This window comes from Lithobates pipiens, unplaced genomic scaffold (genome assembly GCF_037356315.1).
Source record: "Lithobates pipiens isolate NorthernLeopardFrog02 unplaced genomic scaffold, aLitPip1_a1.2 Scaffold_19, whole genome shotgun sequence".
Lineage (NCBI taxonomy): Eukaryota > Metazoa > Chordata > Amphibia > Anura > Ranidae > Lithobates > Lithobates pipiens.
In genome coordinates, this window is record NW_027507764.1 from 414,720,601 (window position 1) to 414,733,258 (window position 12,658).

The following is a 12,658-nucleotide window of genomic DNA, read 5'->3' on the forward strand; positions in this document are numbered from 1 at the left end:
ATCTCTAACGGTTTCTTCTTCTTTGATGGAGGCCTGGACACCCCTTCCTGTGAAGGAACTTAAGCATCTCATAGCGCAATTTTACTATTTGGATGACCCTGGACTGCCAGTCTATTACTAAAGTGCACATGTGAAGGACCGGTGTACCCATCAGAAAGCCCGGTGTACCCATCAGAAAGCCCACCCGGCAGAAGGACTTTCAAGAGCTGAATGATAGCCTCGCACTGACAGAGGCTCCCATCACGTTCTAGGAGAGACTGACGCCCGCTGCACACACAGCACAGAGTGAAGTGAACCCGTTGAGCTGCTCTCCTTCAGAGCAGCAATCCATCGCATCGCACACTTGCTAAACCAGCGTGACTATCTCACAATATCACGGGACACACCTCTCAAATCCCCTGTAGCCTGTTGGTCTGCCAACCGTGAGTAATCCTTGTATCTCCAGAATGGAGGATGTTTCACGTTAAATGAACAGTGTATACTCTTACCTCACAGAGCAGACAATTGCCAATCAGCTTTAGGAATCCTTCATGCCCCATTATTATCCGAGGAATCAGATTTAGCTCACCTACCCTTAACTAGCCTACTCCCAGTGACCAAGTTTTCGATCTATATTTCATCTGCATCTAATATATAAGTGTGTCCCTGTGTACCCAACTGTATTTTTTCATGAAACCGACCTGGTTGATCCTGGAAAATAGAGGTTTGAAAGGTGAGTGTATTACCCTTCACTGTGCTACCACCGCTTTAAGTTTCCTGTCCAAAAAGCTCCCTCCCCTGATCCCAAGTCTGTCAGGCTATATGCCTTGGACACAGCCTTAACCATTGTGGGCATGTTATCCATCTAGTGCCATTGCTCTGGGTGTGTCTGCATTTGTGGTAACATTGTCTTTTTAATGTTTTAACCATATGTGCTTTGCTCACTATTATTCCATGTATTCTTGACAATCATCTTTAATTACTGGGAGAAGATCGTAGATTGCCCAATCCTTTTATCCCGCAGAACTATTTGGTTCCTTCCCATCATTTTCCTTTACTTCCACCTTTCCTTCAAGCCAAACTCAAACACTTTAGTGGTTGCACAGCTTTTTTTGTAGAATGAACTATAGGATTGTAAAAGACCTTTGGTGCCCGAAGGGAAGCAGAAGTGCGACACGCTATGCATGCCAGAGTGAAGAGTTGGTAAGGCCAGATTGTGCTAATAATGGAAGGGGTTTAAAAGGGCATGGCTAAATAAACCAAAAGCTTTCTATCCATAAAATAATAAGATTGCTGTGCAACAAGAGTCTCACAAGCATGTACAGATGTGCTGTAGTGCATTGGAAGCACGCTTGCAATGCATGGAGTGCCTGAATAAAGAAAAACACCTGCACTACCACATACAGCTGTGCACAACTTGTTAAAGTGGAGGTTCACACAAAAATTGAATCACCGCTTTTTGAAACTCCCCCCCCCCCCCCTTTCCGTTGTCACATTTGGCACCTTTCAGGTTGGAGGGAGGTGAAGATACCTGTCTAAAACACACACGGGTCCCACACATATAAACATATAAAATATATTATTATAAAATATATATTACATATAAAAAAAAGAAATGCAATTGTTTAATCTATTAAAAAATGTATGTCTACGGCCAATAAAAAAAATGTTGATTTGAATACAAACACAAATAAAAGCATTATACCTTTATTCTTTCAGCAATTGTGGGTGTGATGAGAATTTCTCTATCTCCTTCATCGTACATTTGAAAAATAAGATTCTGCATGGTATCACCTGCAATCCACTCAATCTCGTCCTTGTGTTTAATTTGAATTGCTTTTTCACCATCGACACTTAGAATATAAAGTTTTGTAATATTACTACTTGGCTGAAGTTTGATATTTATTTCCACTGTTTTTATTTCTCTACAATTCTATAAACGGGAAAAATAAAGATGCATTAGAATAACGTATACAATCTACAAGTATAAATTTACTCAATTTAGATATTTAACACATACTGTACTTACAGATACTTCAATGTTGGCTTTCAGTAACTGTAACTTTTTTATGTTTTGAACTCTGATGGAGGGCCCAGTTAAAATACCGCTTCCTGTATTACTGCAATCCAGCATGTAGGTTGGGAGGTTTGGCGTCCCTGTAAACTACAATCAATATCATAAAGCCTAAATATATAAAGTGATAAAGAAGTTCTTCAATTCTGAATTAAACTGATTTTCTTGTTAAATAAATACTGTTGCCCCTGGGGCACAAATTAGGGTTGAGAGATGTAGGCAACTTTAATTGACATCGAGTCATGTGCAGCTTCCACCTATTTTTGGAAGTCCACAAATCAACACAATCCAGTTCACATACATTATCTGACGAATAACCCACTTAACACCAAAACAAAGGGTAGTACTGCCTGACAATGCTGAAAGTTGGAACAGAAAAAAGGGGGAAAAAAACTGCGCTAAGGTGAGACACAAGAAACAATTATATAGATTGATCCTAGATGGATCAGATTTGGCTGCGGCTTAACTGTGTCACATAACTACAGAAAAAAATTAAAGATAAAAATATAAGCTGCGCTAAATCCCACAAACATCAAATTGTGTATACATAAATAAGGTACCAATGAATTATGGGCTGTTCCCAGCCTCTAAACATAAATTAATATGAAATCAAACCATAAATAATAAATGCATATAAATATTACAAACTCAGACAATGCGAACCGCCTATTCCTTGCAGTATAGGACAAAGTCACATGCCCCTATGTATAGCAATACAAACTCTAAATACACCCAGTGTATGGATTACAAGTCTGTATGTGTAAATCAAAAGAGAGTTCTTTCAAGAATATGAATAAAGTCCTCCACAAATGAACCATAAGTGATCCACTGCTGTGTGCGATTAAGTAGTGCTTAATCCGCCACCCAAAAAATTTAATTTGCCGCTTACCAGAAAATCATGACCCCCCACTACAGAGGGTCACAAAAGGCATATGAATATATAATCGTCTCCCAATCCAGAGGGGTCCTCGATATTCTCCTTGCGCCACCACTCCAATATAAGGATTGTAGAAAAACGCTCCCAAAAAAGCTCTCTCATAAATTCAGAGGGACTCAGGATAGGTATACCAAAACCATGGAAGAGAAATAGAACTCCAAATAGTGTAAAACCCCTTATTACTAAAAACTAAAAAGTTAAATTGCACTTACAGTGTATAAAGAAATCACCAGCCTTAAGTCCGTTGCGCTGGCCGGACGCATACGGACAGACCCGTTCTCCTGGAACGGTTCCAAACACGAGGTGATGTTAGCGTATCGCTCACCCCTACGCGTTTCGCAACAAATGCTGAAAGTTGCACTAGATACAAACTGACTTTAAAGTGTCAAAATGATCCGTGAAGGGTGCCTGTAAATGGCTTGATAAAAAAGGAGAAATGCTCCTGATTTTGAAGTAGAGCTAAAGGCTAAACATTGTTTTTTCATTTTGGATAAAATAAGGAAGGGTTATAAACTGTCTGTTTTGCTTCCCTTCACTTCCTGTTTCACTGCCAAAACAGGTAGAGAGAGAGGACATCTCCACATTGAATTACTAGTTGTCGCTTCTAGCTAGTGCTTCAACTGGATGATTTCCCCTCTGCTCTGAGTACAGCCTAAAATGTGGGATTTTCTTTTACTTTCAATTTCCATGATAATGGTATTGTCAGGGAAGTAGGCGCAACCTCGCGAGGTACGTTTGTGTTAACGCGCGTCAGCGCTCACGGAGGCGCAAGGTAGTTCCAAGACGAACGCCCGACGCTACGTCTGATCAAGCGGGCGTACGCGGTGATGATATGAACGCATAACGTACTCGACGTAGCCGGACGAACGCCTCGACGCGCTCACGACGTGACCTAGGCACCTTGCCTATTTAAACGTTCGCCTGACAGTGCTGCATCGCTGGATTATCGTCAGCTCTCCTGTATACCTGTGCCCGTGATTCCTGCTGTCTGACCTCCTGTGTACCGACCCGGCTTGCTCAACCTGCTCCTGTTCTCCTGGCTCTTACCCCTGGCTTGTACCCGACGTTCCTTGTCTGCTCCGTGCACCCGATCCTGGCTCGGCTTAGACTCCTGCTCTCCGGTCTTCAGCTCAGTACCCGTTACTCTGATCCTAGGACTGATTTCCTGTGCTTGAACCTCGGCTTGGCCTTGACTCTTCTACTGGACTTCTGTTACCCCACTCTTGGACTTCCTAGCACGGTTGCCCCCGGAGACTTGTCTACTCGGCTCTTGTCTTCTGCTGCTGCTACCTGGCAACCTGTGCTACTGTGGGCATTGCATCACTGTGTCATCTTAAGGGTTGTGCTGCACTCGGCCGCAAGGGGAGCCCTCTCAGCATCTCGGCCTCGCTCCTGATCGTGACAGGTATACAGGTACAGAGAGACAAGTACAGAGGGAGAATCTCCCTAATGAGGGCACAGGCAGCAACAAAAAGCTGACAGGTATTCTAATCCCGTCCCACTCTGTAAAAAAAAAAAAAAAAACGTAAAATCCTTTTCTCTGAAGTTCATTGACGGACACAGCTCCATAAATCTTGACCATAAGGTTATGAAGCCACCTTCAAGAGAGGACCAGGCAGAACATGTAACACGTGAAAAAAAACAGAACTGTACAGTCCGCCCAGGGGGGCGAATCCTCGGGCTATAACCCCTCAGCCTGCTTCCTGCAGCTCAGTACGTCAACAAGCAGTATAACGTAAACTATAGGAGGGGTGGGTGCTGTGTCCGTCAATGAACTTCAATGACGGACAAAGCTCCTTGAATCGTGACCGTAGGGACGTCCCCAAGCAGCGTCATAATGAGGGGTCGAAACAGCAAACATAACTGCACCCACAACCAGAGGTGCACATCAACGGAGGAGTCACCCTCTGAACCGACTGCATCAGAACTAGCGGTCAAAACGTGCATGAAAATGCATTGACAACCAAAATGTAACTTTCTCTAACAAGAAGAAAGTAAATTGCAACATTACATGGCCGCCTGCAAACCTTTGCAGCCAAAGCAAGCATCAGAAGATTGTGCTTACATCAATTTTGTAGAACTTTGGGAAAGTGTGAACGGACGACCAAGTCGCCGACCTACACACATAGGAGACAGACGCTTGATGTCGGAAAGCACCTGCCCCTTCAGGGCATAAGCCTGGACCACGATCTGTCTGATCCACCATGAGATGGTGGTCAATGAGACCGCCAGCCCTTTATTCGGACCAGCAACAGAAACAAACAGAATATGACTTCCGGAGGGGAGCTGCAACAGACAGATATACCCTTAGGGCCCAGACCACATCCAGGGAATGGAGGGCCACCTCCTTAGGGTGTGTTGGCTTAGGACACAGAGACGGCAACATAATGTCCTCATTGAGATGGAAGGCCAAAACCACCTTCGGAAGAAAAGAAGGCTGCGGACACACCACCACCTTATCCTTGTGGAAAACCAGATAGGACGACTTGCAAGACAAGGCCACCAACTCAACAGCCAAGGCTGAAATCTGTCCCATGATGGTGCTCAAGGCCAGCTTCTGGTCCCCTCCTCGCTGTAAGAGCAGCAGGATCCTGGAAACAGAATAGGTACGCAGGTGCCACCCCATCTCCTCACACACGGAGATATAAGCCTTCCACGTACGATGGTATATCTTCCTAGAAGATTTTTGTGCCCTCAGCATATTGGAGATTACCAAGTCCAACAGACCTCTGTTCCTTAGCACCTGGCTTTCAACAGCCATGTCGTTAAAACCAGCGACGGTAAAGCAGGATGGAGTATTGGACCTTGTGATAGGAGGTCTTCTCGCATCAGCAACCGCCAGGGAGCATCTGCCACCAGGCGTATTGGTCGGCATACCAGGGACTCCGGGGCCAATCCAGAGCAATGAATATCACTGGAATCCCCTCAGCCTCCACTCTACGAAGCAGACGAGGCAACAGTTTGAGTGGAGGGAAGGCGTAAATCAGTCGGTACTGCTCCCATGGAGCCACCAAAGCGTCTGACATGTCCGCCCAAGGATCTCTTGTCCTGGACATGATCCTCCGCACCTTCCGATTGAGCCAAGAGACCAGATGGTCCACATCTGGTGTGCCCCAAACAAGCCTGAACAGCTCCGGATGCAATGACCATGCAATATGCCACTGCCATGGCGTTGTCTGACTGGATCGTGATAGGACGCCCTCGTAGCCTTATTGACCATGTGGAGAGACATAGCCTGAACGCTCGAAGCTTGAGCACATTAAATCTGTAACTGGGATTCCTCCCTCAACCAGAGGCACTGGTTTGACTGTACTCTAGTCGAGTACTTCCAGCACTCCACCCCAGCCGGTCAGGCTGGTGTCCGTTGTGATCACCGTCCAATGAAGAGGCAGGAACGATTTCCCGGACCGAAGGGCCAGAGACCTCAGCCACCAAAGAGAGCCCCTGACTAACTGGCTCATTCAAATCTGTCGATCTAGGGATAACAGAGATTTGTCCCATTTGGACAAAATCTCACTCTGCAAGACTCTGGTGAGAAAGTGGGCATACGGTACCACCTCGAAGGAGGCTACCACGAGGCCCAGAACTTGCATGCAAAAGCGCGGCGACGACGACCACCTGCGGTTCATCAACAGCTTCACCGCGGCTCTGAGAGTCTGCGGGAGAAACACTCTCGCTTCCACGGAGTCCAGCAGGAAGCTTAGGTACTTCAGATGCTGAGTCGGCACTAGTACTGACTTTTTGAGGTTCAACACCCATCCAAACTCTTGTAGAGTTTGCATGGTGAACGCCACATCCTCCCTTAATTCTGAGGCGGAAGCTGCTCTCAGAAGGAGATCGTCCAGGTAACCCACGTTGTCACAACGCCAAAATTGGAGCCAATACTTTGGTAAAGACTACGGGTGTGGAAGCCAGATCAAAGGGGAGAGCCACAAACTGGTAGTGCTCTTCCCACACTGCAAATCACAGAAACCTCTGATGCCTGAGGCATATGGGTATATGCAAGTACGTGTCCTGGATGTCCAAAGACGCCAGGGAGTCCCCCTGGAGTGCAGTGACTACAGAGCAAACTGATTCCATTCTGAACCTTTGTACTTTCACAAAGCAATTGAGAGCATTTAGGTCCAGGATTGGAGGTACACCTTCCATTTTGAGGACTACAGATTGGAGTAGAATCCCTGAAACCATTCCGGTTTTGGAACAGGCACTATCACCCCATGGCTGAGCAGGTCCCTTACTGCTCCAAACAGCCGGGAGTAAGGGTATGCTGGAGAGAAAAAATCTGTTTGGTGGCCAAGAGAGAAACTCTATCTTGTAGCCCAATGAAATCAGTTCGCAGATCCATTGGTCGGACAGCAGAGATGCCCACCAAGCTGCAAATTCCTGAAAGCGACCCCTCAACCGAATGTCGGGCGAGGGAAAACCTTTAAGTGGTAGTACTTTTGCTCACAGGCTTGCAAGACAAGAGACGCCTTTGTCCTTCAGCAGTCGCCCTGTCGGACTGGGAGCGCTTACCTGAAGTCCCGGGCGGATGAAAAAGACTCTTTTCAGTGGAAAAGGAGGGCCCTTGCCTGCGGCATGGCCCTTTACCATTCTTGGACTGTGGGAGCAATGTGCTCTTCCCACCTGTGACATTCTTAATGATGTCACCCAGCGAAGCTCCAAACAGCCGCTCACCAAGTAAAGGCAAATCCGTCAAGGCTTTTTTTTTTAGATGCCTGGTTCGCAGACCAACATTTCAGCCAGATCAGGCGACGTAGCACCACTGCTGATACCGATGCTCTGGAGAGCAGGGGGAGAGTATACAGAGCCACATCAGACATACTTAAGGCCATGCACCAACTGGTCTGCTAGCTCTATGCAGACTGGGGAGGATTGGTGCATTCAGGCATAAATCACATGCTAAAGTGGACAGTGGAGAGCCAATATCCACACACACAACAGCAGACAAAATGCAGACTGCTGCTTCTCCAATTCATGGTGCAATAGTTTTGCCCACTCAGTAAGGGTCTGCGACACTAATGCTGTGGCCAGTACCAGTCGTAGTGCTGACCACACTACCATTAACATGGAACGGCCACGGCCTCTGCCCTCCTGTCCATAAGGACCTTAAATGCAGGAGCCCCTTCTACCAGAATCGTGGTTACTTTATTTAACCCGGATACTGGGGGGTCTACGACCGGGGGAGCCGACCATTTTTTAAGGTAGCTCTCTTTTTGGGGCCGAAAAGATATATGAACTTACCAAAACAAGTCCAATACAGAAACACCTTAGGTATACGGGCTGGCTTATGGGACCCAAAGGGGGCCGCTCCCTCAACAGAGGATTTGCTGCATCCTGTATTTTCAGTGTATTGCGCACAGCAGTTATAAGCTACTCCACCTAGTACTTTTTCCTGCACGGATCCGGAATTATCCTCACTGTTCGATCGGTCCTGGTCAGCATCCTCTGAGACATCAGAACCCGAGTCTGAATCAGAGCTCTTCCTGGGGACCATTTTTTACCACCTTTGCGCCCACACACCGCCTCTACCCTGGCAACAAACGTATCAAGGATCACCGAAAAAAGTGTCCAATGGCACTGCACTATTTGCAGGCAAGCCGGTTGATGGATTTAATTATTATTTAAATCCATCACTTCCCTCCTGTCAGAGCAGAGCTCTGCCTTGTTTACATAGGTAGAGCTCCGTTCTGTGTCTCTGTGCGTAATCACAGCAGAATCAGGCTGCCAGCGGAGCGCACACACCCTCTAACTGGAACCACGTGTGTGTATATATATATATATATATATATATATATATATATATATATATATATATATATATATATATACATACACACACACACACACACACACACACACACACACACACACACACAATATGTGATTCTGCACAGAAAGGCTGCACTATAGCAGTATATCTGCTATTGGGTGGTCCTTAAGTGGATATCTTGGGAGTGCAGTACAGGACACAGGACTTGTAGTCCATATATGCTGCCGCTACCTTCAGGTAATTGGACCACCACCTTGAGGAGGAAGAAGGGTCTGGGGTCTCAGGACCACATTGTCTCTATGAAAGATAAGCAAAAGTTATTTACTACAAACGCACCAACACATCTGACATAGATAGTTGTCACAAAAAATGCTACTTACTGGTGAGATTCCCCCAATGGGATATCACAAACTGATTTGAAGGCAGGTCTTTGAAGAACTGAAAGTAGCAAAAAGAACACAGGCAGGCAGTGGAAATTGTCAAAGTGGAGGATTGATATGAGTAACTCCCTGTACAAAAGTCTTCAAAAAGATTGAAGCCAAAGGTTTCTGGAATAGAATGAAAAATGCAGATCCCTTTTGCTCTAGGGTACTAAATATCAGATACTGGTCCAGGCTAGCCTAGAGGAAGACTAGGATGAGAGTTATAGAATATTCCCAGAGGCTGAGATGCCTGGTGTTCAGAGGAGAAACCAGTCAAAGCATACCTTCTCCTTTAAGTAAAGTGGGAATGAGAGTTAGAAATAATGTAAATTTTAGGACCTTTGTTTCAACAGCCATGCTGTTAAAATCGAGCAACTGAGAATTAAGATGGAAGAGGGCCTTGGGACAGGAAGTCTGACCTGTTTGGAAGAGGCCAAGGCTTGTCCACCAGAAGTCTGTATATGTCTGTGCACCAAATTCTCTTGGGCCACTGGAATTCAATCTTCCTTTAGCTTTAAGAGAAAGAATTATCCATGGCAGGGAATGCACACACCAGTCTGAATGTGGATCAAAAAATCAACAGGGCATCCATCATGAGAAACAGAGAATTCCTAGACCTGACCTCAAACCCGTTCTGTCTTTTTTTTTTTGCTGACTCTGGAAACCATGATGCTCACATTTGGTGTTCCCCATTTCTGTTAGAGGATCATGCGGATATCCAAATAGTGAGCCCACTCCTGAGTTCAAGTGTTAGTGACTCAAAGTCCACCTGCCATTTTTCCCACTCCCAGTATGTAAGAAGATTTTAGGCCCAGGAGAGAATAGGGGTTGTTCACTTCAGGGTTATCCAACTTATAGTACTTCCCAGCCGTGGTGGTATCTGACTGCACCCTGACTGGGTGACCTTGTAGAAAAGACGCAGTGTAGGAGAATTGGTCTTAAAGCAGTTTTAAACCCAAAAGTAAACATTATATTGCAGCCTACCAATTCTTAGGATGGCTTATAATATTTTCCTGTTTTAGACTTTCTTTTTTTCTATTTCCATAAGTGATCCAGCCAGCAGGAATGTATAAGTTTACATGGATGAGACAAAGAACTTAACATTGACAGGGGTGATTCAAACTATCAGATTTTATTTATGCAAAACCTTTATGCCAAGAGAAAAATATAAATAAAAGGTTTTCTGTAACTGAACATAAAGTGTGAGTTGGAGTTTTCTTCAATTTGTTAGTGTATCTAAATCTGCTAATACATTTAACAATCACCTCGCAGTCTGGCAATGCTACTGTCTTCTGTACCCCCTGTTCTCATTCCTCCAGAGTTATGCCTCACTAATACAGGAGGTGTGTTACTGGCTAGATCATCAGGTGAAAACAGAGAAAAAGAAAAAAAGAAAATAAATAGAATGCAGCCACCACGTTGAATGATTGGAAAGCTGCAATATAATACAGTTTTGATGTATTACCATTTTAAAACTTTCAGTTCCAGAATGTTGATGGAGAGCATCAACTCCTGTGGGAACAAGGTTCAGTGAATAGTCACGGAATTGTAGACCCTGCCAGGCTTGTATCTGTCATTACCAGCTTCCAGGGAGAGGGAAGGAAGTATTACCCAGATTCTAGGGCTGAGTTGGAAATCCACAATGGGCGAGCCAGAGAGGAGATCTGCTTGTCCCAAATCGTTATGTTTATTTGCAAGGGTCTCAAGGGCAACTGAATAAAGGGGACCACATCGAAGGAGGCTACATTGAGGCCCAGGATGTAAATGCAAAAGTGAGTCATAAGATGCCTAGTTGACCTGAGAATTGGACAATGGACCTCGGGGAATCAATCTGTTCCTGGAGTGTGTACAAGATCAGCCCCAAATACTCCAGATGATGGGAAGGCTGGAGGGCAGATATCTTCAACATCGTCTCCCATCCAAAAGTTTGAAAGAACTGGATTGTACTTAAATAGTGGAAAACAGGACTGTTATCTTTCATAAGCAGGTTGGTCCCTTGGGGATACCAAAGCCAGCAGCTGTCACAGTACTTTTGTTAAGACTCAAAGGGGCATTTGAATGGCACGTTTGTCTCCCACAGCAAAACATAAAAAGTGATCTGTGGGAAGAGATGGGAATGTATAAGCATCAGAAATGTAAGCTGGGAAAGATAGGCAGCTCAGGTGTTCATTGATGAAAGATATTCCCCAAATCAAAAAAAAAAAAAAAAAAATATGAAAGAGCTTGCAGACTTCATGCAGAATATGGGGAAACACACGTATAGTCTCTCACAAAAGTGAGTACACCCTATTTTTGTAAATATTTTATTATATCTTTTCATTTGACAACACTGAATAAATTACACTTTGCTACAATGTAAAGTAGTGAGTGTACAGCTCGTATAACAGTGTAAATTTGCTGTCCCCGAAAAATAACAACACATAGCCATTAATGTCTAAACCGCTAGTAACAAAAGTGAGTACACCTCCAAGTGAAAATTTCCAAATTGGGGCCAAAGTGTCAATATTTTGTGCACCAACCATTATTTTCCAGCACAGCCTTAACCTTCTTGGGCATGAAGTTCACCAGAGCTTCACAGGTTGCCACTGGAGTTTTCTTCCACTACTCCATGGCAACATTACAAAGCTGGTGGATGTTAGAGACCTTGCGCTCCTCCACCTTCCATTTGAGGATGCCTCACCGGTGCTCAATAGGGTTTAGGTTTGGAGCCATGCTTGGCCGGTCCATCACCTTTACCCTCGGCTTCTTTAGCAAGGTAGTGGTCATCTTGGAGGTGCGTTTGGGGTCATTATGTTGGAATACTGCCCTGCGGCCCAGTCTCTGAAGAGAGGGGATTATGCTCTGCTTCAGTATGTCAATGTACATCTTGGCATTCATGGTTCCCTCAATGAACTGTAGCTCCCCAATGCTGGCAGCACTCATGCGGCCCCAGACCATGGCACCCCCACCACCATGCTTGACTGTAGGAAAGACACACTTGTCTTTCTACTCCTCACCTGGTTGCCGCGACACATGCTTGACACCATCTGAACCAAATAAGTTTATCTTGGTCTCATCAGACCACAGGACATGGTTCCAGTAGTCCATGTCTTTAGTCTGCTTGTCTTCAGCAAACTGTTATAGTTTTTTTTTTTTGTGCATCATCTTTAGAAGAGGCTTCCTTCTGGGATGAGAGCCATGCAGATCAACTTGATGCAGGGTACAGCGATTGTTCTGAGCATTGACAGGCTGATCCCACCCCCAATCCCTTCAACCTCTGCAGCAATGCTGGCAGCACTCATATCTCTATTTCCCAAAGACAACCTCTGTATATGAAACTGAGCATGTGCACTCAACTTCTTTGGTCAACCATGGCGAGGCCTGTTCTGACTGGAACCTCTCCTGTTAAACCTCTGTATGGTATGGCACCATGCTGTAGCTAAGTTTCAGGGTCTTGGCAATCTTCTTATAGCCTAGGCCATCTCTATGTAGAG

The 12,658-nt window shown here is 45.1% G+C and overlaps 1 protein-coding gene across 3 annotated transcripts in view; it reads right to left on the reverse strand.

Annotated features, from left to right (window-relative positions):
* SMCHD1 (structural maintenance of chromosomes flexible hinge domain containing 1) overlaps positions 1 to 12,658 on the reverse strand; it is a 621,656-nt gene that overhangs the window by 279,873 nt on the left and 329,125 nt on the right. For all 3 annotated transcript variants that reach the window (XM_077492529.1, XM_077492527.1, XM_077492528.1), the window contains exons 24-25: positions 2,009 to 2,143; positions 1,685 to 1,912 (exon numbers count right to left, since the gene is read on the reverse strand). In XM_077492529.1, coding sequence (XP_077348655.1) covers positions 1,685 to 1,912; positions 2,009 to 2,143 — 363 coding nt within the window. The remainder of the gene's footprint in view (positions 1 to 1,684; positions 1,913 to 2,008; positions 2,144 to 12,658) is intronic.